This window comes from Apteryx mantelli, chromosome 4 (assembly GCF_036417845.1).
Source record: "Apteryx mantelli isolate bAptMan1 chromosome 4, bAptMan1.hap1, whole genome shotgun sequence".
Classification (NCBI taxonomy): domain Eukaryota; kingdom Metazoa; phylum Chordata; class Aves; order Apterygiformes; family Apterygidae; genus Apteryx; species Apteryx mantelli.
Genome location: NC_089981.1, coordinates 59261594 through 59287201, shown reverse-complemented (window position 1 = coordinate 59287201; position 25608 = coordinate 59261594). Strand labels below are relative to the sequence as shown.

The 25608-nt window shown below is 37.9% G+C and overlaps 1 protein-coding gene across 4 annotated transcripts in view; it reads right to left on the bottom strand.

Moving 5' to 3' along the window:
* SCFD1 (sec1 family domain containing 1) overlaps positions 1-25405 on the bottom strand; it is a 57564-nt gene extending 32159 nt beyond the window's left edge. For 3 of the 4 annotated variants that reach the window (XR_010884177.1, XM_067296677.1, XM_067296678.1), the window contains exons 1-13: positions 25342-25405; positions 20357-20427; positions 19413-19501; positions 18318-18408; positions 17350-17472; positions 16032-16119; positions 11670-11759; positions 10119-10174; positions 9076-9161; positions 7121-7220; positions 3558-3697; positions 2503-2593; positions 2063-2136 (exon numbers count right to left, since the gene is read on the bottom strand). Coding sequence is in view for 3 of the 4 variants with exons in the window: in XM_067296677.1 (XP_067152778.1) it covers positions 2063-2136; positions 2503-2593; positions 3558-3697; positions 7121-7220; positions 9076-9161; positions 10119-10174; positions 11670-11759; positions 16032-16119; positions 17350-17472; positions 18318-18408; positions 19413-19501; positions 20357-20427; positions 25342-25372 (1130 nt within the window). In the remaining variant the exon portion in view is untranslated. Of the gene's footprint in view, positions 1-2062; positions 2137-2502; positions 2594-3557; positions 3698-7120; positions 7221-9075; positions 9162-10118; positions 10175-11669; positions 11760-16031; positions 16120-17349; positions 17473-18317; positions 18409-19412; positions 19502-19534; positions 19608-20356; positions 20428-25341 lie in introns of those variants that run through there. The other variant, XM_013940469.2, reaches the window with a different exon arrangement.
* Positions 25406-25608: the final 203 nt, after the last annotated feature.

Below are 25608 nucleotides of genomic sequence, written 5' to 3'. Positions count from 1 at the left end.
ATAATTCTCATACCAGAACTGAATTATCCACATGGAATATATTGAAACAGGTTTTTTACGTTGACTAGCAAAAGACATATATAACATGGGTAACTTAGCATTACTATTGAAAGCTCATGATCAACAAAAACAGGTATTTGCTCTTCTTATCTAAACAAATAATCTACCAGAATTCTGGTTTATCTAATCAACATTTAGTTCATGTCTGATGCCAATAAAAGTGCAGTTATCTGTCAAATAAGTCACAGAACCTCTGGATGTCCTTGAATGTGTCACAGGTGCTACTGCATATGACACAAATCTTTGCGTAAGACTCAAGATTGAAGAGAAATCTTTTGTAAAAAGGGAAACTGAATGGTTAAGTTTACTTTGTAGTAAATGGGTTTCTTGAGATGTTGTAAGCTGTATTATTTCCACTGTTGGGATCTGGGCATCACCAGTATAAAAGCTGGATTCTTTTGGTCAGTAGGAATCACAGGGTCTATAAACTTTCATATACAAAAGAATGGAAAACAAAGATGACCAACTAGATGTCAGTGCCTCCGTGTTTAATAATAAGATGATAATAAGGCACTGAATTACACTGACTACATATCCTGAAGATCTGTAAAGTTAAGTAACTAAACCTTCCTCTTTAAGTAATTATAAATGCGATGTCACTTAGGATGATTTGCCATTAATGACATTGTAGTTGGAAGGTGATTAGGACTGCATTTGTAAAGAACTGCATTAAAAAAGGCAGGAGATCCTCTTTTAGAACCTCTGTTTTTTAATTATTAGTTATTCCAAAGTTTTCTAGAAATTGTAAAACCTTAGAGACTGAAGCGTGTCTTTTTCCTACTAGCAAATGATGTACAACAACAGAAGAGCAAAGCCCAGCTAAATTCTCCCAGCAGAAACATGCCTAAATGGTAGATCCTTTATAGTTCTCAGCATAATCCAGAAGACTGGGGCTCAAATGTTGCAAACAGAAGAGCTTACTGCGTTACATGCTTTTCTGAAGTAAGACAAGATTTTCCTTAATACTGACAGATTACAGGAAACACAGGAAACAGTCATGAAGAGACTAATTGAACAGCAAAACTTCCTGAAAACACTTTAGTCATATGATGCTTTTTTTTTTTTTTTTTCATTTGGGCTGTAAGTTTAAAGCTTTTGATGCTTGTCTCTTTCAGTCTTACTGCCATAACCCAAGAACCAGCATCTTGAGAACTTGGAAACATTCGTTGGCTTGTTTGGAAACGTGTGATCAAGACATCCTTTGTAATTCCAACCAAATTCTAACTATGGCATAGCATATAAAATAAATTTTGGAAATCACTAAGAGACAACTAATTAATGTAGACACATAATGGATTTACAGGACATATCACCCTATCTACGCTCAAAATAATTCTTTCTGCCTCACACTGATAATTGGGGTCTTAGTCAAGAACAGCAAACTGAACATTTTCCTTTTCCAAGGCAGAAGCAGAATGAAGAACAGATCTACAGTTAGGAACAAGTCTAAATCTCAGACTTTCAGTCTCATCCACAGTGTCTAAGTATCCACTAACAAGGTAGTAAATTTCCAGTGCAGAGTTCTTAATGACTATAATTTTGCTAACAGATGTTAATATATTAACTACAGTAACTGCATTAATCAAAATGTAATTAATAACACATTGTGTAAAGAAAGCAGATGCTTCAAGATGTGTGTTTCACTGGCAAATTTTTAAAAAGGAATGTAGAGGTAGATGGGTGTTTCCTCTGGGAGAATGCAAGCAAATCTATGATGCAGTAAAACTGTTCACTATTCACAATTGCTGTTGATGAAACGTCACAAATTCATGTTTATAGGACTTACATACACCTGCTGTGGAAGTTACAGGGGAAAGTACTTGCCAAGAGAATTGTCTTAAACTCTACCAGAGTAATAAAGCATTTAAAGTCTTCTATTGAGCTGAATAGCCTATTTTTAAAGTTATTAATTTCAAAGGATATTAAAAGTCAAATGGCAGAGAGAATTAGAAATTGTTCCCCATTAACTTAATTAAGTAATAATGCATTATTGATGACTTACCTAACAGCTGAAGTTAGCTTAGCTGTATTATCAGAAAGCATACTTATTGCTCCTTCATCCTCCCCTTCTATACCCTGGTTTTGGAGAAGGATTTGGGAAGAGGAATAAAAATAATCATCATAAATATGAAAACTACACATACAAATACAGTCAGTGCATTTGTAACTTATTTCTCATACTGATATTAATGTTTGGATCATATTTTACAGTTATTATGAAAGTAATATAAATGTAATGCCAATAAATACAAGAAACACTGAACTTTATGATGAAACATGGTACCCCCAGTCCTACATTTCAGCTTACATTATGCATACAATTATCAACATGTGCTGATATTTGGAAAAAACAACCAGCCTCCCTGCCAGCAAGTATACAAATATACACTATACAAGTGCTATTATACTTTACTTAAAGCAAATATATGTGATAAACCTTACCATGATACTTTTAAGTCTTTTGACTTCATCTTCCTGGGCTCTGTAGGACTCCAGTTCTTGCTGAACAGACTCAGCTACCTCTGGAAAAGGACTAACACAATACTCTGTATTAGGCTCAGTTAAAGGAATGAACTGAAACACTAGAACCAGACAAGGTTGTATGATCAGGATGATTATGGAAATGTATTTCAGAAATACCAATATACTAATCATGCAGCAGACTCAAACCAGTGAAAATAATGACCTCTTACTGAATGTTTACTGAAACTTTCCAAGATATATTCACTGCTTTCTGTGCATTTTATATAATCCTGATAAAAGGTTTTATTATTTTTTCTGGTAAAAACACAAGTTGTGTGCTATGTAACAGAAAGCAAATATACAATGAACGCGGACAACAAACTGACTGCTTAATAAAAAAAAAACCTTATATATTTCCAAATAAACTTAAAAATAGAAGTACCAGAATATGAAAGAATCATTAGAATATCCTCATCATTTTAATTTTTTTAATGATTTACTCAAGGAATTAATTCTACTTGTAATGAATTCTCCCCCTAAAATTTAGTATTTAGTAAAACAGACGGGACAAGCCATATGAATCAGATTGCATCTTTTTTCAAATACAATAAACTTACAGCAGACAGAACTCTGTATAGCTATTTGTTCATCTGAATAAGAGTAAAGACAACACCCTTTTCTATTTCTTTTTGTCCTTCCTAACCCAGAACTGCTCAGGGCTCCAAAAATATTTTATCAATCCTAGCAAAGCTATTACTAGATATACTATGATGGTCGCAACTTTTATTGTGGGTTGAAGTCCTTCTAAAACAGTATTAGAACTGTTATTAATACCCTTAAAATTAGACTTAAATGGTTGCGCTATAAAAAAATATACCTAACTTTGTAAGATCATACAAAACTTTTCCAGGCATATGTTACGATTTGTGAGCCTCAGCTGCAGTACCATGAGCTAATCATATGCCCTTATAGTCAAACAAAAGCAAAGAAATCCTTCCACACAAATTGACTACATAAATACCTATTCAGCTTACCTGCCTTTATGCTTTTGCCAAAATTTATCAGATGCAGTTAAGTCATAGGACTTCTTATTTTTTTTCTTAGGTCTAGCACCTGCTGGAGAACTTTCCATTCCTGCTGATTCTTCCAAGTTAACTCTATTTAAATGGAAATCCTAAAAAAAGAAATCTTAGTTAAACACTCGACAGTTTTTAAATCATTTAATCAGTCATTTACACTCAGCCAATTATTTTCTAAAATATTTTCTAGAATAAACAGAAACACAGCTGTCTATTAAAATTTCTTAAGAAGGCAAGAAGCTGTTTCCTAACTAACCAGATAATAACAGTAGCAGTGTTAGAATTCCAAAATTACTCAAACTTATTGAAAAACTACCAAACAAAGCAACAGATTTCAAGCAGGAATATCTGATTGTCTCACAGGCAAGCAATCTACTTAAATTAAACTGATAGGAATATTGTTTTCTGTAGGGAAAATAAATTATTTAACAGTAACTGAGCTTTAACAGCTGACTAAAAATTTACCATCATAAAAGTTTCTGTGTTGCAGAACAACAAACAAGTTTCTCAGACTGAATTCCACTTACGCAATTACAGCAGATGTATCAAAGCGGCAAAGAAGTTCATGACATGGGCAATGGGAATATCCACTGTGAGGACTATTTATCTACACCTTCACAGGTCTTCGTCCCTCCCTCCCCACATTTTTAAAATACTAATGAAATAATGCCCCCCAATAAAAGTATAAAAGTATTGCTTGCAACACAGCTGAAATTTCTCCATATAGCTTTTCTTCTTCCACAGATGTATGAATCAAGAAACCACATTTTCAGCTAGATGACACAGTTATTTATGCTCACATGCTATATCACCACACTCCTTCCTGTATGCTTTCCCTTCCTACCCTGGCCAAGGACAGCTCTGCATTTTCTGCAGCACATTCCTTCTGGTTTCCAATACAGCGCTTAGCTAGTACCCCAGTCACTGACTTTACCTTTACTGACTACTCTACCTTTCAAAAAACATTTAAAATTCCGAAGTTGTTCTTTTCTTGGTAAATAATGATAAAAGGAGTCAAATCTTGGACTTTACAGAATTTGTCAAAAACCTTTCAGATTATGTATTTTTTTTTTGAGAAATACAACTGCATTTTATTATGCTCATTACAATATTCAGAACTAGTTCATTATAAGTGAAACTGTCACATAAAAACAATTTAAAAAGTGTTTCTAGCTATCACTTTACAGAGTTCACACTTAAAATGAAATACCACAAATCATCTGTGCCAGAATGGAAACAAAAACAAACAGCTACTCAAAGGAAGCATATGCAGTCAATGGGGAGAAATCTCATTTAACAAGGCCTGTTTAAGGTTTCAGTAAAAAGAGAGTATTTTTCACTAACATTTGTTCACTAAAAAGTTAAAGGGAAAAAAGTCACTTGATTGAAAACTCAGCTGTGATTTTTTTAATGGAGATCTATGTTTTGGCTCAATTTAACTCAGCAGTGACCTGAGTTTCAAGCTAGTTTTTGCACTTACTAGCTTTTACCAAAATGATTCTTATTGACTAAAGTCCTCTTCCTCTCTCCTCCTCATTTTATCTTTAAAAGGCTTTCTATCCATGCCACCCACCTTTCCCTGATCACTACTGGAAGGTATTTTAATCACAAATGGCAATCTTTTCATTCCATTATTATCTACACAGACACAGCACACAATTTTGTGGTTAGGTTAGCACTTAGTTCAACATCCCACAAGGTCCCTGGACTATTTTAATTGAGAATTGAAATGAAAATCATCACCTTGGTAACATTTTCATTGCTGTATTTTAGGGCCTTTTAAAAGGCTACTGTGGTTACTTCATAAAATATTATGCTCAGTTTGTGAAGAACTTGGCATGCTTGCCTTTAAACTGAGTAACTTGCCTGGTTTTGAAATTAAACTTTTCCCCTTAACACGAAACACAGGCAACTCAGTTATAATTTCATTAGACAGACTCATAGTCCTATCAATTCAGTCAAAAAAAAGACACAACATGCAACATTCAACAAGTTGTTTCAGAGAAATTACTAAAGCCTGATGCAGCACAGAGAAATATCCAAGGATCCTCAAACCATTCTTATAGCACTATTCTGATACCTCTCCATATATGTAGCATTAGTTATCCTTAGCTTCCAAGACATCTTTGACCCCTCTGCTTCTTGCTGCACCAAGTCTGACCTCCACACATGCCTGAGGCCAACCAACACTACCTTCTCTACTGACCAGCCGAGTAAGAGGCAAGTACATAGAGGTAGGCATGTATTTTTCTAGCTAGTCAGCAAGTATTTGCTGATTGAATGGCAGACAAGTAAAGAAGCCTAATAAGTTGACCTTGTGCAACAGCATTTACATCTATGAAGAGTCTAATGTGGGTCTCCCTCCTCTACTCTGTCACTGATTTTCAAAAAAACCCCCATCAGAACACTAGAAATTCAGTACCTCTAGTTGCAAGTTTTCAGATGGTTCAACAGTTATTGGAGAAAACACAGTGTAAACTGTATTTTTTCATATATGCCTTTCTTAAAGAAACCAGGCCAAAGGTTTTTTTATTTGTGAATACTATTCTTTTGTTTCAAAGAGGAAGGGACTTTTTATAAAGCATGTAAGCAATGAATTACACAAACAGAATTCAAAAGTCCTAGAACATCCTATTTGTGCTAAAAAAAATCTTCATCACAGCCATGCAAGCATTTAGACACCACCATGTATGGCTATTTAATTCACAATAAACTTTGAATGCAAACACATAACCTTATCTACATGTGTTTTTGTGTGTATGTGTATGTGAGGCTCTAACAGCCTCAATGATAAAGACAAAACATTTCTCAGAAAAGCTACATATTCAAATGATTTGCATGGTAACTCTAAAGTGTAAAAACCCCCTCAAGATATTATTCTTACTCACATTATCTTTTATTATTTCATTCCATAATTATGTATGAAAACTATAAATCCCAAGTAAACAGTATTTGCTTTTGTTCAGTACACTTCTACTACTGGTTTTATAAAATAAACTCCGGGAAATGAGTGTGCTTTAAAGACATGTGAACTTCAAAAAAAAAAATCCCCCCCAAATCTATTTTACATTCCTCACAGTAGGGTCATATACTGCTTGGCATTTCTATACTAAACAGCTACACCATCTTGTGGAGAAAAACAGAAATAGGCATTTTTGGAAGTTCTAACTAATACTAAAAATGGCTTAGAACTTATTTACACTATTTCATTTTGAAAACGGAGTTGCCCTTGATGAATTTAGAGCTTACACAATGTAAAAGATCATGAACTACTGAAAACAAAGTAGGGTTGTTGAATTATTAATGTTCTGATAATATCAGGATTTCAACTTTTTAATTATTTTAGATGTTATAGTCAAATAAACCTTCTAGAGGAAATCTTCCAAGTTGTTCTTAACTAAACAACCTCCAAATAAAACAGAACAAACAGTGTTTTGATTAAGAGAAAATATGATATTACGGTTAATAACAAACTGAATGAAAAATATTTTTGGTAATAAAATTAGGATTATTCTTACCAGTACATCATGCACTAAAGCTTGGTATGTCCAAGTATGATGTAGAGGAGTTGCTAAATCTATGTTTCTGTCAACAAGGACTAATAGGGGCCTTTGGAAGCTGAAAAGATGACACTGCATTAGTACTTCTTTAAACATGTTTAGAACATTCCAGTAACATCCTGAGTGGTATCAGCCACCTTCTACCTCAGATTTCAAGTTAAAAGCCAGACTGTCTACTAGGGAGTTTTTCCAGCCTTCCCCGAAGCATCTGGGGCTGACCACTGCCAGAAACGTCATGAATCATTGTCCTAGCAATGGTAAAAAGATAATTCTGTTTTGTACTCAGTGACATTACCAATGCATAACAATTAAACAGAAGTCAAAACACCAATCAGTAACTAGCCTTTTAGGTATTAGTTATTACTTGTGTGGATACATATCTGAATTCTAATCAACTGTTTTACGTTGTAAGAGATGAGGTGGGTCACATTCAACCTTAATCCCCAATATGAACCTTAAATATAAAATCTCTCAAGTGTTTTTCATTTCATTTTTCCTATTTGCTTGCATATGAAGTCTGTAAAGAAAAGATTATGAACTTCTGAGATGCACTGTAATGACTTCATACTCAATTTTACAGAAAAAAATTTCAGACGAGCCTAAGTATATTGGGGTATGGTTACATAATTTTTAGTGAAGACAGAAATGGTGTGAATTTACACAACATTATTGCAACCATCCCCTAAAGCACACTAACCTTACAGTAAATATGATAGCTAAATTACAGTGTATCTGAATGGAGTAAAAGCATGCTAATTCCTTGCAATAAGTACTTTCATGTAGATTAAAAGGCTCAGGAGTCTTAGTCACTTGCCTGTATCATTTTGAAAAGCAAACTCAAGATCTGAAGCCACTTAAATGGTTAAAGGTTCCCATATTTCTCTTTTTTTTGCATCTTGATTTTCTGAGGGTAATGATGCTATACTGTAAGAAAAAACAAGCTACCCCTTTTAAGGAAAAACAGTGGCTACAATTCAGTTCCCATGAAAATGAGGGAACTGGGATTTCACAGCTACTTCCTCTCCTTTTACTTTCTTATAGCTTTCAATCTCACTTTATTTTGCCACACTTACAGATGTTTTCATGTCTTTCGTCAAAGTGCTGCTCTTGATTTGAGAAAAAAATACCATGTAAAGATTATTTTATACCTAGCTAGGAGATCATACCCATTTCTTTTAGCTTCAATCTTTCCAGTAGGTCTCCTTACCTTTTCATGTACAGTGTAAGCTACTATAATACCCTCACCCCCCCAGGCAGTCTGTAGAGTCTTCCCTAAGATCAAGTATTTGGGGGTAAACGGATGTGGGGGAGGCTACGGAGACCACATATCAGATGAATGGAAGCATCTGCAATTTCTTTTCCTACCCCTCCTTCCCCACAAAGGATTGAGATGTTGGCGACTTAAAAGTTCTTAACTGTCTAATGATCCAGGTGGCAGTCCCTGCGTAGTCGTCCTCTTGTAGAAGCAGAGATGAGTTGAGAAACACCTGCCCTTGACGTAATTGCAATTGATAACAGTGCTCACAAGCGAGAAAATGTGAATTTCTTTCTTTTTAATTGACTAAAGGATGCTAACAGATATGTTCAGACACCCAACTGTACATTCTACTCCTGTACACCAAGTATATTGGCAGGGACTTGGGTGAACAAAATTGCCTGCCTCTTTAAATAATTTTTGACTCACAGCCTAGGACTGCATACTTCTTAGCTTTGAAAGTTTTCAACCTGATTATACAAAGAGATATAAAAACTCACTTAGAAGAACTTCTAATTCTTTCAATACAAGCAAGCTACTCAGAATTTGAACCAAATCCTTGTAAATAGTTTTCAGTACAGTGACTTAATTCTAAAGAGATCTTTCAGACAACTGAAATATGAAAAGTGAAAATACAAAGTCATTACTAACACCATACCTGAATTGGCCAGCTCCAAGTGTGTCACCTGTAAAAAGACTGTTCCTGGCATCTCTTAGATTCTCTCTAAGCTTCTTATCTAATTTCTGAGGGGGGAAAAAAAAAACAAAGTAGCTTTGAATGACCAATGGTTTTCTAACCTTTTTATATGAAAAAAAAAATTAAAGATCGATTGTGCTACTTTTGTGGTAAATAAATCTGCAGGAAATCTAGGTCCACAGCACACTGAACCCAGCCCAAGAAATCTCTTCCTCCTTTTTCCTCCCTCCAGCATTCTGGATCCAGGACTGCACAGTAGATACTTCCTTTATGTCCACTAACCACCCTCTCAGGCAATCAGCACCCTCTCCCTAAACATGTGAACAAAAACCGCTAATAGGAGGCACCAACAGGGAACCACAGCTCAGAAGACCTGCAGAAGCAGCAAATGGGCTGTCAGACACTGCCACAGTGAATGTTTCATGAGAATGAGACTACTACTACTACTGTGAATACACGCACACTGAATACTTAGTTTTAATCAGCGTGAGGCATTTTTTAATCGTCATTTAGTCTGGCAATTTCATCTCTACTTGATAATCAAGTTTACTTTGATATAGTAAAGAAAGTCTTGTATTCATAGGGTTTCCCAGTAAGATAGCTAAAAATTCCTTATGCAGACACACAGAAAACCCCAAGCCAGACAGCTACTTTTCAAACAGTGAAGATACAGCTTAATGGTTCTAACTATAACGCCTCTCAGAAAATTCAGATAAACTCTAGAGTAGGAAAGATTATTCAGGTTTAAGTTTCTCATCAGCTGATTCATAATATTCCTAAATCATAATATTGCAATATCATAGTATTATGATACTATAATTTCTATAGAAATTTCATGGAACTGAAATCAGAAAGGAGAACTGGTTTATTTCCTTTCCAGTTTTATCTCCCTGGTAAGAAAAAGTGTATGATACCACTGGATCTCTGTCTGATATTGAAAAAAGTAAACATGCTGTTAGGAAAGTTTTAAAACAATGATACTTTTTCAGAAAAGAAATTCTTACCACTGCCACCATTTCAGCTGCAGTTCCTCTTGAGCATCTGATTATAGGAATAGCTCCTAATAAAAGAGATAGCAACTTCCACTTGCACGATAAGTTTCAGATCATAAGCTAGTGTACTTTTCATAAAACAAACTTGGGACATTTTGAGGTCAATTTTTTTAAATGGACAATACAAATTATACTCAACTTGTCTCTTGCAGTCATTATCTATGAAACCAAACATAATGTACTGAACTATAATAAAGTTTTACAAAAGTAAATGAATATCTCATGCAGGTTTTTGTAAGAAGTATAATGTAAACAAAAAAAATAGCTAATGTACTGTGGAGGGGAAGAATAAACTATCTCATATGGAAGTATTAAAATTGAACATTTCAAAACCTTAGAAATTACTCGACAATAATAACAAATTGTAATATAAAAATAACAACCAAAAAACATTATCAGTTATAACTCACTGCAGGGGAATGTTCTATTCTAAAAGACATTTTCCATTGGATTGCAGGTTTCAGTGTCTTTAGCTGTTTCTGCCTTATGACTATATAAATATGAAAATCCAAATATCAGAGTTTAACTGGCTCAGTAAAAGAGATTTAATTTGTATCATGCTAACACTTCAAAGAAATCAGCAGGTTCAAAGAAATCTCTCCTGAACAGATTTCCCCGTAGAGATCCCAAACTCTCCTTGAGAAAATACTATCTCAGACAGTGAAGACAGTTATGGAAAGTCGGTGAGTTTAGCATTTGAACACTTTTAATTTTAAACCCAAGAAAAGCATAAACTACATTAACTGTAACACTAGTTTTAAGATTTATATATTTATGCCACTGCTTAAAGTTAAAAGTGACAATCCCTGACACAACACAATGTGCGAATGATGTTGTCTTTTATATTATTTTAAAAATGTTTTTGTTTGTAGTTTTGAAACTGTAATACATTACAAAACATTGTAATAACCAGCTGGCAGCAAAAAATACACAAAAAATACACTTTTTGGTGGGAATTTCAACTTCTGTCTGTTTCCACTACATTATTTAAACTATGAAGCGGTGATACATGAGAACTCATGTAGATGTCACCAGCATGAAAATGTATAAGCCAACCATCAAGAAAATTCACAATAAACCAAATAAATTTAAGACACCTTTCTACACGTTGATTTATTTCAGTTAGACCTTTGCACAGTTTGTTTTGGGGGGGTTGCTGCTTTTTTTTTTCTTTTTTTGCAAGCCATAAATCCAAACTCAAAGCACTGTTGATTTTCAATATAAACTAGGATTTTGTAAAAGCAATGAATCCAAAATCTTGCATTTTAGCAGTATGCTTCACCCACTGATCTTGAAGGCTAAGACTCAACTCCCATGTAGGATGGACTTTATGTATAGCAATAATCTTGGCAACTCAAACACTGAACTATTTAAGGTTCTGCAACAAGTATACTTCCACCTTTCCTTGGCTACTTAATCATTGAACTTCTCTGTATCTAACTAAAAATGCATCTCTTCTAGAAAGAGAACACATTGAAAATATGCTAGAATTTGAAAACTTACCAAGTGTAACAAAGAAACAGAAGAGACTATCAACAATAGTGTCCATTATCGTTTCCATTTCAGTGTCGGTTATATCTGGTCTGTTAATGGCTACAACAGTATGGAAAAAAGTTAATAGGGTTAAAGCAGCTCATAATGCCATGTTAATACTGAGAAACTGATCCTCCTCTTACCCAATGGCTGTCAATAGCCAAATGCTTCTGTTGGTGAAGAGATCAAATTGTGAAATGCACCTTTTAGCACTTCCATTACTTTAAGTCAGACATTGGGAGAGCTTAACTATTGCTCATTGTGTAAGGTCAAACACTACACAACCTTCCCCCCTCCTGCTATCTCTAACAATGCATACTATAACTTTTTGATTGTATTATCTCACTGTAAGTAAAAACCACCTAGAAAACCACGTTATGAAATATGAATGGCTATCCACTTGGAAACCATTTTTCAGACGTGAAATCTTCAAGAATTAGACTCGTATATTTTTAAGAGAATTACAGTACACTGTTATCTATATTTAAAGATTCTAAATACCACCTCCTGTAACAGAGCACCCATTTATTTATTTTTTTTTTAAAGAAAAATAAAATCACTGTCAGTTTCTAGTCTAGGTAAAATTCCCTAAAACACTTCATGCTACAGATAGAAAGATTTCCCTCTGCTGTTTAGTTCAGTAAAAGAACTGCTTAGCAACACTTCTGGTAAATAATTAATACTGACAAGAACATAAAAGCTAACAGGAAACATCAAATTTCATCTTATTACAGGTATCAAGTCAAGCACTACCTCTGGACTGATGCCATAAATCCCCCCTCCTTTATTTTATTTTACTTTTCAAAAATCTCTGAAGTAACCTGTCTTATCCCCTTACCTCAAACAGGAACTTCACTGCTCAGAGCATTAATAAGCTTTCCATCCCATATTTATGCATGGCCAGTCACAATCATTCTCTAAATTTAAGGGTGATTTTTTTCTCCCTAGTTTTTGTCCTCTGAAAACTTTATAGAGATTAATTATATTAGCAGTTTTTACTAGTAGCTAGACTTAACAAGTCAAACTTATTATTAGGCTACTAGGATGAAACAACAGCAATAGGAGTGCTCCCCTCAGCACCTTTTTTATTCCGTGTTCACTTTTCTTAAACATCAGTACCTAGAAACGCAGACTGTTCCCAATACATGTATTTTCTTGTAATGTCAAAGTTTTGACATTAACTGGGGTTATCACTTTCTGGAGTTATCTCCAACTAATGGTCTCCCAGTTTACAGGGGGAAAATAATTTTTTTTACTCCCGTACCATTTTCAATTTTAAAATTCCATTCCCTTCCTATTATTATGTTCAAAGTCATCATATAGTATGCAGAGTATTGAAACATCATATCAGTGCCTTCTAATTTTGTTAGATGTACACTTTATGAGCACATTCCTTTTACTATACCATAGCAATCAACAAAAATACTTAATATGACCGCTTGTTAAGTAAGGCCAACCTTTCAGAATCTCTCATAAATATTCTTTCAGCAAAACATTTTATCATGTTTTCTCTATATATTCCTCTCTCTCCACTTTAACAAGCTTATTGAGAATGAAGCTATTATAGAAAGCAAGGTTAGATTTCCTCCGTTTTCTTGTTTTTTTACAAAACTGATACAAATGTGGTATAGAAACATTTGAATAACATCCTCCAGGAACATCCACATTATACCATTATTAGTCACTCTTCCTTCTACACAGAGTCATTGAAAGACAGAACCAGAGGGAGGCTGAGGGATCATCTAGTCTGTCCTCTTGCCCAAAGAAGAGCTAAACCTATGTATTTCTGTGTCTAACCAATTCCTAAAGGGCTTCCAGTGATGGAAATGCCATAACCTTTATAGGTAATCTATTCTAATATTTCACTATCCTTAATGTTAGAAAGTGCTCCTAATACCTGACCAGAAACTTTCTTGTTGCAATTTAAGTTCATTACTTCTAGTCCATTACTACATGGACAGAGAGAATGCGCTATCTCTTTTCTCTCTCTGAAAGCCTTTTACATAATCAAAGAATGTTATCATGCTTATTTGTCCTGACATTACTTCTCCGTAAATGCAGTTATACCACCAACAAATCAGGAAACTGAAAATTAACCTTTTTTTGCTGTATTAGTTCCTAGTTCACCCCTTCAGCTGAACGTGTGGCCACATGATCGAGCTGCCACAAGAACAGCAAGCCTCTTGCAGCAGCAGCAGATTCACAGCGGCTTAGGCAGATTTATGAAACTATACGAACTGGCAGCTTCCTGTGCTCCAAAAGGAGAGGAGATGACTTCTCCTTTGCCTGTGCATTCCTACTGCCCCCCTGCGTCAGAGCTAGCACTCATGCACTGAGATCAGCTCAGTGCTATAATGGGATATAGAATCACTTCTGTATGGAAGGCTAGATTTCTGTTTGTTTAGTTTTTGGTAACAGTCCACATTTAGATTGGCTTAAACAGAGTGTGAAACCTCATGGTGTGTGGCAAATTTCAGCAACTCAAGAAAGGAAAGCAAAACCACAACTTATGGTAACTGATGGCTAAAAACAGTTTTCAGTCATTTTAATTCAAACTCCTTGTTAGTTAGTAGGAATCTTATGAGACCTGTTCCACTCAACCATCTTTATGCACGCACAAATACATCACAAAACAATTATTACTACAGCTCTTGACAAAAGATTTTCATAAATGGAATAAAACCCAATGTGAGACAGAGCTTGGTAGTCTGGATCCAGTTTTAAAAAAAGGTACTGGCTTTGGAAATTGGGCAAGAGAGGCCAAAAGTCCCACTGCTAAGTGTTAGGCATACAGAGACTTCTCATCTCTCTACCCGGTCATTAAAGGAGAGTATTCTGTGCATCCAACTAAATCAGGAGTTAACTGTGTGAGGGTACAGCTAGACATTGTGACTATGCTAAAGTAACGAAGAGTGCTGTTAAAAAACGGTTGTCTTGCCTCTGACTTGCACACCTTTGCAACTTTCCTGCATTGGATTTGTAGATCACACAAATGTAGGGTGAGCTGGTATTTTCTTTAGAATGAGCCAACTGAACAAACACATTCTGCAGCTGCAAAATCCCTAATTCTGATGTAAAAGGGAGGCAAAGATGAGGGAAATGACAGCAGGGGCAGCAAGACAACTCACCCTGTAGTAGCCAGCCATTTGAGTAAGAGGGGCACTGGGTGCAGGATGATAGTTTTCTCTTGGCTTAGCACACTGAATGGGTCAGGGAAGCACAAAAATCAGAGCAAAGGAGGGAGGAAAACCACATGGCTGCTGGTGACAGCTAGTATATATGCTGACTCAAGCTGCAGTAGCACTGCAGCCTACAGGTGACTGACCTAAGGCTGGCACAAGCAGCCACAGAGTTTTCCTGTTAGGTTCCAAAACAGGCCTGACAGAAGTCTCAAGACAAGAAAAAACAAAGAAGTTCCCTGAGACTGATTTCACTTGCAGCTCTGAGATTTCACGGAGAAGCTGACAAACAGCTCCTTGGTTCAGGTGCTTGTAGAAGCCATTGGCATTTCTTACTTTCTATACTTTCCTTCCCTAGATTCTTCCCTGTGCTCCTCCACCCCCTGATCTTAACCATCTCCCCTCTGTACATCCCCACATGTTTGGATCCCTGCTTTCACATCTTGACTGGGAAAAGCAGGTACTAACTGGTAACTGTCTAGAAGGTACAAACAACTCTTTATCAATTCAAAGTCATTTTTCTTGCTTTATCTTCCTCACAGGCACTTTGCAACAGACCATTCACACAGAAACAAAGTATTTAATTCCTTAAGAACTGCAGAAGAGATTATGACTAAACAGTAGTGTCTACACACAGCAGTCGCCCAGAGTGTTTCTCTACATGTGTAAATAAGGAGAAATATTTCCTAAATAATTCCATGCATAAAAAGCCCTACTATCCATATATAAATCTATGCTACAATTTCCCTTTACTAAATTTTATAATTTGAAAATTAAAACTAGAATTTTTAAGTGTTCAACAATCTTAGAGGGAATCTATATCTTAATTCTTTTCCTAAATGAAAATACAGATTTACATTTCACTATTACAATAGCCACATGGTAAAGATGCTGTATTTAAGACCTAAGAACTGCTTTCTTCATGATTTTAATCTACACACCTAACAGATTATCCCGATGTCTGAACAGGTCAAAGATGAAAAAATATATGTAGATGTAGAGATCTGTGCATGCAATCTACATATTAACACAGTAAAGAGTCTTGAATTAAGAAGTCAAATAGAATCATTGTTAGATATTAACTACAACTTCAATAGTAAACACCAACTTTAGACATTCTAGTATAATTTTTGTACAAATAAATTTTACTTACCACGATATGAAACAAGCTCTTTGTTTTGGTTACACAATACAAACATATCATCTTCCAAAGTAATAAAATTGAGATACTGATCAAATACCTAGAAATCAAGGAAGAATGGTCAGAACAGTCCAGAATGAAGTATAAAATATCTATTTGTGATTTACTGGTACTTCTGTTTGAACCTCAGTGTTACAGAACTACCTATTAGAAGACATAAATGTAAGACATTGTACAGACTAAAAAAGCCTTTGTAAGCACTGAGTGATACTGCAGAATATTAGAGCACTCCTGAAGAGTGTTAAAAGAAAACAATCCAACTTCAGGGATTTCTATGGATAAACTTTTAGTAGTCAAGCATCACTGAAAAAATACACATGGAGGACAGTATAATATTACAGGTTTATTTTTTACTAATATGAAGGACTACAATATAAACAGCGCTGAGCTCTCAGCCAGGAGAGATGAAAGAGAGGGTAATATGTATACAATAAGAGATCATATCTCATATAAGTCTGAATTTTCTGTAAAATACTTGTACATTCAGAAAAAAAATGAAACCTCTTTATAGCATAAACTGTGAATGGGACAAATAGATATAATAAAATTAGTCAACAGCACTACACCAATTTACCCCTGCTGAAGATCTAAGCCTTAAGAAACATTATTAGTTTTTCATTTAAAATCACAACTGTTTCCTTCTCTCGCTCCAGTAGTAATCCCCAACAGGACTGAGAAAAAGCAAATGTATTTAAATACATATGAAAATAGTTATTTAATAATATGTAGTCTTGGTAAAGGTATTAAACAAAAATGAGAGATTATATGCCAGTCATTGGTCTTTAAATCATAAAGGTCTAGAAGTGTACAGTATCATAGTGTATATGTATGCAACACCCACCTAACTGTACATTGTCTGTTTAAAATGACAACTGCATTCATACAAACATTTTTCATGTATTTACAAGCTAAAAACTTCACACCATTAAATATGACTGGATGCAGTGACTGAGTTGATGAGATTGGGAATGCTCTGAAACCACTGTATTTCCTCCCTTATCATTCACCGCAAAGGTCTTGCAGCATTTGGACTTCTGACTACGATGAAGTGTAGTACTAAGCAGCATTAATGAGATGACTGTAATTCCCTTATTTTCCCCAATAAATCCATGCCTGTCACTGAATCAAGCTATACAAAAGAAAAAAAATCCATTTATTTTGTTCATGATTCAGCCAGAAAAGCTGTGTGTGGCATAGAAGTGGCCAAAACAGACTACAAGAACATCTGTAATGGTAGTATCTTTAACATCAGAGACTATGATTTTCTTACCTTAGCCACTTGTGTTACTACATTAGCACCTATGGCAGCATTTGCAATATCTTCCAGTTTACTTCTTGAAATGGCAGAAATAAAGTTTAAATAATATGATTCATAAAGTTGACTTCGAAGATCCTAAAAGCAAAGAAGACCACAACCTTTTTCCTGAATAAATACTAATACATTTCCAAATAATTAAAAAATATAAATACTTTTACAAGGTGGTGTTCCAATATCATAGTGAAATTACATTTTCTGCTTAGTGCTTAAATGCCTGGTTCATACACCCTTGTATGTAGTGTTTTGACTAAAATTACTAAACAAAACACACCTCTCACAGAACAGCCAGGAAATGAAATTTAAGCTACCAAGCAACAACTACTATTCTACGCATTAGCACTGACAACAATTATCCTTTGCTATTTTTTCTTTCTTTGGTAAAGATGTCAACTTTCCATCAACTCCTCCCACAGAATCAGAATTGTTGAGGTTGAAGGGGACCTCTAGAGATCACCTAGTCCTATCCCCCTGCTCAGAGCAGGTTGCTCAGGGCCACATCCAGCCAGGTTTTGAACATCTCCAAGGAGAGAAAGTCCACAGCCTCTCCAGGCAACCTGTTCCAGTGTTTGATCATCCTCACATTAAAAAAATAGTTTTTTTTTTTTTTATGTTTAAGTAGAATTTCCTGTATTTCAATTTGTGCCCTCTTGCCCCCTCATTCCCAAAACTCACTCTCCAAAACTCTGTAGACACACTTACTCTTCTACTCTCTGGGAAACAGAAGTTTTCCATGTAAAAATTTTGGGAAATATTTTGTATGACAAAGATTTGCTAATAAATAATAAAACACAAGCAAAGGTGTGTTCAGACACGCACAAGAACTGGATGTAGAATAGTCACATTCCCCTCAGGGCAAGATTACTTCACACACTCTCTCTGTGTTGTGTCTACTCATTTCAGATATTGAGCATGCAAGCTACCTGGCACATTCTGTCAATATTCTCTTCTGTTGGCATTACAAAGTAAACAGCTGGAACGTCTGGAATAGCATCCCGATCTGAATGCAAAAGCCTGAAAGGAAGAAAACTAGATCTCTAATGTGTCCCTCTTCAGAGTTGTGTAACATTATAACACTAAAGAAATCATTTATCTATAAGAAACAATCCAATTCCCTAGAATTTCTCCTTACATTTTATTTACTTAGATTTTAGCGAGACCATAACATGAAAAAAATGAAAAATCACATTTAATTTTTTTTGGTAGCTAAATATGTCAATGGAGATCTCCAAAGTTTATTTGAAAGACAGATTATTCCATCCAAAGGAAACTAAAATATTACATACAAAAAGTTCATGTATGAACTCCTATTTATTGGCTAATTTAAAGCATGACAACAAAAAAACAGCTTATCTTATACTAGTAAACTTGCCTTTCCTGCTCTTCTAAACAAGGACAGGCAAGGTGCTAACATGTTCCTATCATATTTCTGCAGATGTGTCAGTATATTAAATTGTGTTTCAATTTCTAGCCTTCACTTAGCAAAAGTTAAAAAACTTTTGAAGAACTTAAAGGTATGTTCAAAGTGCCTCCATGGCTATTACCACAGCTACAGAATGACAGTGAACTAAATAAACGGAACTTAAAGAAAGAGAAATCCAAAATCTCTTAAAATAATACTTAAATATTCCATATCTTTGACAAGATACAATTGAAGTCTGTGTGTAAAAATGTATGCAAAGAGCATAGGCAGTCCCATCAAACCATTTGTACCAAAGAAATCTTAACATATATGAAATATAGAGGGATTTGTACAAATAGATGTCCAAAAAACCCTACTGGATAATTTTTATGTTTGGACAGGGGCCTGCTGTACTGAGTACAAAATCCTGCTGAAGAATATGATCTCACCAGTTCCTGATTCTTAATAATACCATTTGAATTTAGGAAAAAGTAAGGGTATAATCTTTATTTTAACAGTTGTTCATTGAATGATTTTTGATGTATTGTTCATGACTTGCTGGGAATGTCAGGTAAACTTCCCAAAAAAAAGAGTCATATTTTTTAAAAGTACTTACAGATGCAAAGTGATCCCCATATCTCTCAACTCTTTCACTGACAGCAAAGGTGAGATTATATCTTGGCCAAATCTGTCATAAATGAGAACCTGTAACACAAACATGGCTGTACAGATACACACCTTCTTACAAAGAGGTAAACAGTGGATGAAGAAGTTCAGGTTCAAGGTTATGGCAGTAGTTCCTTAAAGGTGCTAAACATTTACCCATTTATAATAAATCATTAATTTGTTGTGGACTTCCTGTCCATTTGTGCTTACTAAGACAAAAAGAAAAAAAGAAAATAAATTCAAAGATAAATGGAAGAAAATTCATCACTTCCTTCTGAAAAATGTCAGTCAAATAGGAATCAGTGGCTGTCAGTAATTTGTTACTGTACAGGCAGAATTTCTCTGGCTATATTTGGGAGGAAACAGAGGGAGAAGTAGAGGTAAAATACAGGACCTAGTAACAAAAGACAACAGAACAGAAGAAGACATAGAATATTTGCTTTCTGGTAGCAAAAATTTCTTCAGAATCACATTAATTTCTTTAAAGCTAATGAAGGTAGCTTGATCTCAGCTTATCCTAAATTTAAAGTTTTCAATAATTTTCCCTTTCTACAGGTTTCTTCCTGACTTTGTGAGTTCAACTGTAAGGTCTCACCTAAATTTATGCCAACAGGTATCAGTGAGACCTAAGCACATTTCAAAACATTCTCCCTAGTTGCTCATTAAAATACTCGCCTAAAGAATCAGTTAGTCTTTGGCTCTTTAAGTAACCAATCTTTCAAATATGTATCATCCCCAGAAATTCTAATATGCAATTTCTATATACTCTTAACAGGAAAAAAATATTCTGTATAAGTTAAGAACATTAAACTAAACTTGATTTAGTTAAATCTGATAATCTAAACTTTCTAGAGCACTGTAAATATCTGCTGTTCTAGTTCAAGTAGTACTTACCTTCCATACAGGTTCTCCTGTGCTGTTTTTAACAGGAGGAACATTGAAGTTCAACATACGTTTCAAAGCCACTGCAAAGTAAGTAGAATAATGATTTACTCTCTTTACGGTTATACTACTTGGCACAACAACAGAAACACATTAACAGGCCTTTATGATATGGTTCATTTGGGAGGAAAAAACCCACAAAATATAAATACAACAGGCCACATTGTCTATTATTTTTAGGCAGCTTTTGACTGACAAGTGACTGACACACATCAGCTAGAATTTATAGGCTCGGGGAAATACTGCAAAAGGAAGAAAAAAAAGCAAGTCCCAACACATTAAGAAAGAATCTCTTTCCTTTATTATATGGGCTGTATTCTGTAACAGTTTGCCTTAAAAAATAATTTCAGTATCTTTCCAAAGGGGGCACTCTATACATTAAGAACTAGTTTGCTCTGCATTTCCCACCAAACTGGAACAGCACTATATACACAAGCCAAAAATACCTGTTTGCCTGACAACAATTTTGATGCACAGATTGAAACATTTTGAGAATGTTTAGAAAACATCAGAAGAAATTGCTGCTTTGAGGGACAAAAATTCCTCTAAGTTGCAGCAGGAAAACTCTTAGAAACAAGAATGTGTTTTCATTAAATGTCCCATTCAACACAGAAAACAAGGCAGATTCCTTAAACTACCTCTAACTCACAAATCATCTAAATAAGGAGCCCTTCCTCATTTACCTGATTAGACAATACACAATATTCTGTTATCCCATCTTTGACTAGCAGCAAAACAATATTTGCATCAATACAAGTTTGTGGCTGTTCTGTCCGAATTCATGAATAAAATCATCATAAACCTTTGCAAGGAGGAAAAACATTCAGAAATCACGGCAATGTACACCACTTTGCTCATAAATGGGTAACAGTAGAAATGGTTCTAACTCTTACACTGAATGAAGCTACTGAGAATACTCAATGCAGCTCCCATGGAGTTCACCGGATCACAGGACAGCTCAAGCTGGAAGGGGCTCAGGAGGTCTCTAGTGCAACCTCCTACCCAAAGCTGAGCCAGCTGTGAGGTCAGGTCAGGCTACTCAGGGCTTTATCCAGGCAGGCCTTGAACACCTCCAAGGATGGATGTGCAATCTGTTCCAATGCTTGACTGTCCACGTAGTGAAAAAGCATTTCCCAGCTTGAACACCTCTTGTTTCAATTCACACCCATTGTCTCTCGTCCTCCCACCATGCACTACTGTGACAAACCGGGCTCCTCCTCCTTGATGACCTTTTCATAGGTAATGGAGGGCTGCTACCTGGGTAGCTTAGGGGTCACACCTAAACTAGCCTCTTCTCCAGGCTGAACAAGCCCTGGTCCCTCAGCCTCCTCTCACAGGGCAACTGTTCCAGTCCCCAACCATCTTGGTGACCTACTGCTTAAGACTTCAGTTATCAATGTCTTTTTGCCCTCCTGAGGGCCAAAAATTGGATGCAGTATGCTAGGTGTGGTCTCATAAGTACTGAATAGCAGGGGATAATCACTTCCCTCAGTCTACTGGCTGTGCTCCTGTGAACACGGCCCAGGATGCTGTTGTGTAGGGGCACGCTACAGGCGCGTGTTCAGCTCGCTGCCCACTGCAACCCCCAAGGCCTTTTCAGCAGAGCTGCCCCCCCTGCTGGGCAGTCCCTGGCCTGTACCGTTGCAAGGGGCTCTTCCTTCCCAGGCACAGAACTCTGCATGTGTCCTTGTTGAATTTCATAAGGTACCTGCTGGCCCATTCCTCTGTCCCATCTAGGTCCCTCTGGATGGCAGCCTTGCCTTCGAGAGTATCAACTGTTCCCTCCAGTTCAGTGTCATCTGCACGCTTGATGAGAGTGTACTCTGACATTTTCTCCGGGTCACTGATGGAGTTTTTAAGCAGGACAGGGCACAGGATGGACCCCATATGGTGCTACGGTTGCTACCAGCCTCCAGGTATAGCATGACTGATTAACCACTACCCTCTGGGCCTGACCATCCAACCAGTTTTTTCTCAACCACCCAGACCACAACATCCTAACTTGGATCCAAGAATACAATGCCAAAAGCCTTGCTGAAGTCAAGGTAAATGACATCCTCTGCTCTTCCTTCACCCACAAATCCTGTCATTTTATCACAAGATGTAATCAGGTTGGTCAGGCATGATTTACTATAGGCAAATCCATGCTCACCTTTTTCATGTGATGAGAGATATGTTCCAAAAGGACTTGGGCCCGTGATTTTCACAGGGATCAAAGTAAGGCTAACCAGTCTGTAGTTCCCTGGATTGTCCTTTTGCCCTCTTTGAAGATGGGTGCAACATTTGCCTCTCTCTAGTCATCAGGGACTGCTCCTGGTCACCAAGACCTTTCAAAGACGATGGAGGCGGCCTTGCAAGAACATCAGCTAGCTCTCTCAACACCACTGGATGCAGCTCATTGGGTCCAATGGACTCATATGGGTCAAGTTCTCTCAAACAATCCATGCTTCAACCCTCATTCACTGCTGGTAATTCTCTTTGAACACTTCCCATAAGCACAAAGGCCTGGAAAACCCTGCTGGTGAAGACCAAGGCAAAGGCGGCATTTGGTATCTCAGCCTTTGCCACTGTCACTAATCACCTACTCCAGTCAGCAATGGTCTCACATTTTTCCTTCCACTACTAATGCAGCAGCAGCAGCAGCTCTTCTCATTGCTCTTAACAAACCTTGCAAATCTCAACTCCAGTTGAACTTTGGCTTTCCTAACACCATGTGTACATGCCCAGCCCTAAAGTCCTCCTTTACAGACTGTCCTTGCTTCTACCTCCTGTATACTGCATTTTCAAATCACATCACCAGTAATTAAACTGCTGGCACATTCACCCTTGACTGTGGGAGGAAGCAAGCTGGTAGTGAATGCTGGATCTCCCCGGACCCAGCCTTCCACTTTGCCTAATTTTTTTTTACCATGAACTTCTGCAAGCTGATTACAAACAGTACGTGGAAGCTTCCCTCCCTCCCTGCCAACGACATCTTCTGTACATCACAGCCATATGAACAATTCCGTATAAAGCTGAAGGGTTATGCAGGTTTGGTACTACTGGATTTGAAGCAGCTTCTTTGTAGAGCTTACCATTTAAAGTAAAACTCAGCATCAGTTCTCTACAAAAGAAGACAGCAATCAAACTACCAGTGTGCTGTGACAATCATGACAAACATTATCCTTTCATCATTTATCTGGGTTTCTTTTTAATATTCACATTGTCATTTAATTTATGTTTAGACTGAACACTCCCTGGAGCACGGATCAGGTTTTTACTTTGCTTGCACAATGACCTGTTCTGACTGGTCATGGACTGGGACCAAGGTCACAACAGATGGTGTACATGCATGGTTATACAAATACTAAATGATAATACATCATTTCAGTTTCCTGTCTGAGCATCTTTTAGTCGTTCAATCCATCTTCTGGCAAATTATGTCTCCAACAGGCAAATTACCTTCCCAACAGAAGACAACATGGTGAAGGATGACTGAAATAATCAAGTAGCAAGGAGAAGCATGAAAGAAAAGAACAAAGTTGTATGAAATAAAGCCTCAAGGACAATTTGCTTAATCAGAAAGCTAACAGAGTGAACAAAAGTAAAGGATAGTACAGAAACATCAAATAGCAGTATTCTCCTACTTATTAGCAGTAGGAGACCAAAGGAATGAGATTACAGTAAGTAGGCTTATGATACAGAGAGTAGGTTGACAGTACTAGTAAATATTTAAGGCCAATACAGAGACTGAGATTCTCAGGCAGATGATCTTAGAAATTTCATGTTAAATAAGTGTCCAGAATCCTCTATGCCACCAGAAAGATACTGCAGCTGTCAAGAAAAAGGCGACAAGACTATAGCTCAAATTATTGACAGCTTCTGCAGGCAAGGGAACTAAACAGGACTATGGAGTGACATGTTCTCCATTTTAGGAATATGTTCAAAGGGATGGCTCAAGGCTCCACAAAGCAGCATCCTGCCTCCAGTTCTTTGAGATTTACCCTGGTCATAATTAAGTTAAAGTAGATTACTTAAGTTTTAGTCCTTCAACAATTAAAATCAAAATTAGGTTGCTGGTTGTTATAAGTACACCAGAAAGGAAGTGCATGCAAGACAGAGAAGAAAGTCAATTATGAACGCAGAGTAAATGTGTAAGGAATAGCAGAATAACTATCCCTTTTACCCACAGATGACCTCCTGCATAATTAATCGTCACGGTAAAGTTCCCATTTTCAATTTCTCGGGGATCAGTGTGCACTCCAAGGCCTCTGTATTATCTTAACAGGAGCATCACAGCAGAAATTTTATTTTTGCACCTTTCAGCGACATTTCCCATTGATCCTTATCTCATACAGGAAGAAAGCCGAAACAAGGCGGAAAGCGCAACCCGCTCCGCCGCGGCACGGGGGCCGGCACGGCTCACTTCCCGGCCCCGTGCAAGCCCCCTCCGCGGGTGATTCCCGCCCCGCGGCGGCCCCGGGCCTCGGCTGCCCGCGCCGCCCCGCAGCGGGAGCCGCGACCGCCCGGGAGCGGGGTCGGGGCGCGCGCGGCCGTTGGTCACCGCGACGGCGGCGCCGCGCCCCTCCCCCACCCGCCGCCGGAGCCCCGCGCCTCCTCCGCGAGCGCCGCAGCGAGACCCCGCTGCCCGCGCACCTCCGCGGCGGGCGGAGCTGAGCAGCGCCCCAGCGGCTCCGCCCCAGCGGCCGCCGCGGGGCGAGGAGGAGGCAGCCCGCCATCTCCCTTCCCGGAGACCCAGAGCAGCAGAGAGGGAAGAAACCCCCGGCGGAGACACCCACACCCCGCCCCGCGGCCGGGGCCCCCGCTGGCGGAGGGAGCGGAAGAAGGGAAGGGACGGAGCAAGGCGGCCAGGGCTGCAGCGGGGGGCGGACCGCGCTCCCTCCCTTTGCCAGTCCCCGAGAAGGGCAGCGCGAGGGAGGCGGCGGGAAGCCGCTTACCTGTCTGCTTCTCCCGAATACCGGCCGCCATCTTCCTCCGCCGCCTGGCCGGCCGCGGCGCGGCGCCCCGCCCACTGCCGCGCGCGCAGCAGTCGGTCGACGTGGCGGCCCGCGCGCGGGCAGGGGCGGGCCGTGGGCGGGGCCTGCCCTCCCCACTCCCACCTGGGCGCGCCAGGTGCGCGGGCCGCGCCGCCGCGCGGGCTCCGCTGGTGCCTTCCCGGCCGCGCCCGGCCCCGAGCGGAGCCGGCGAGCGCCGCGCCGCCGCTC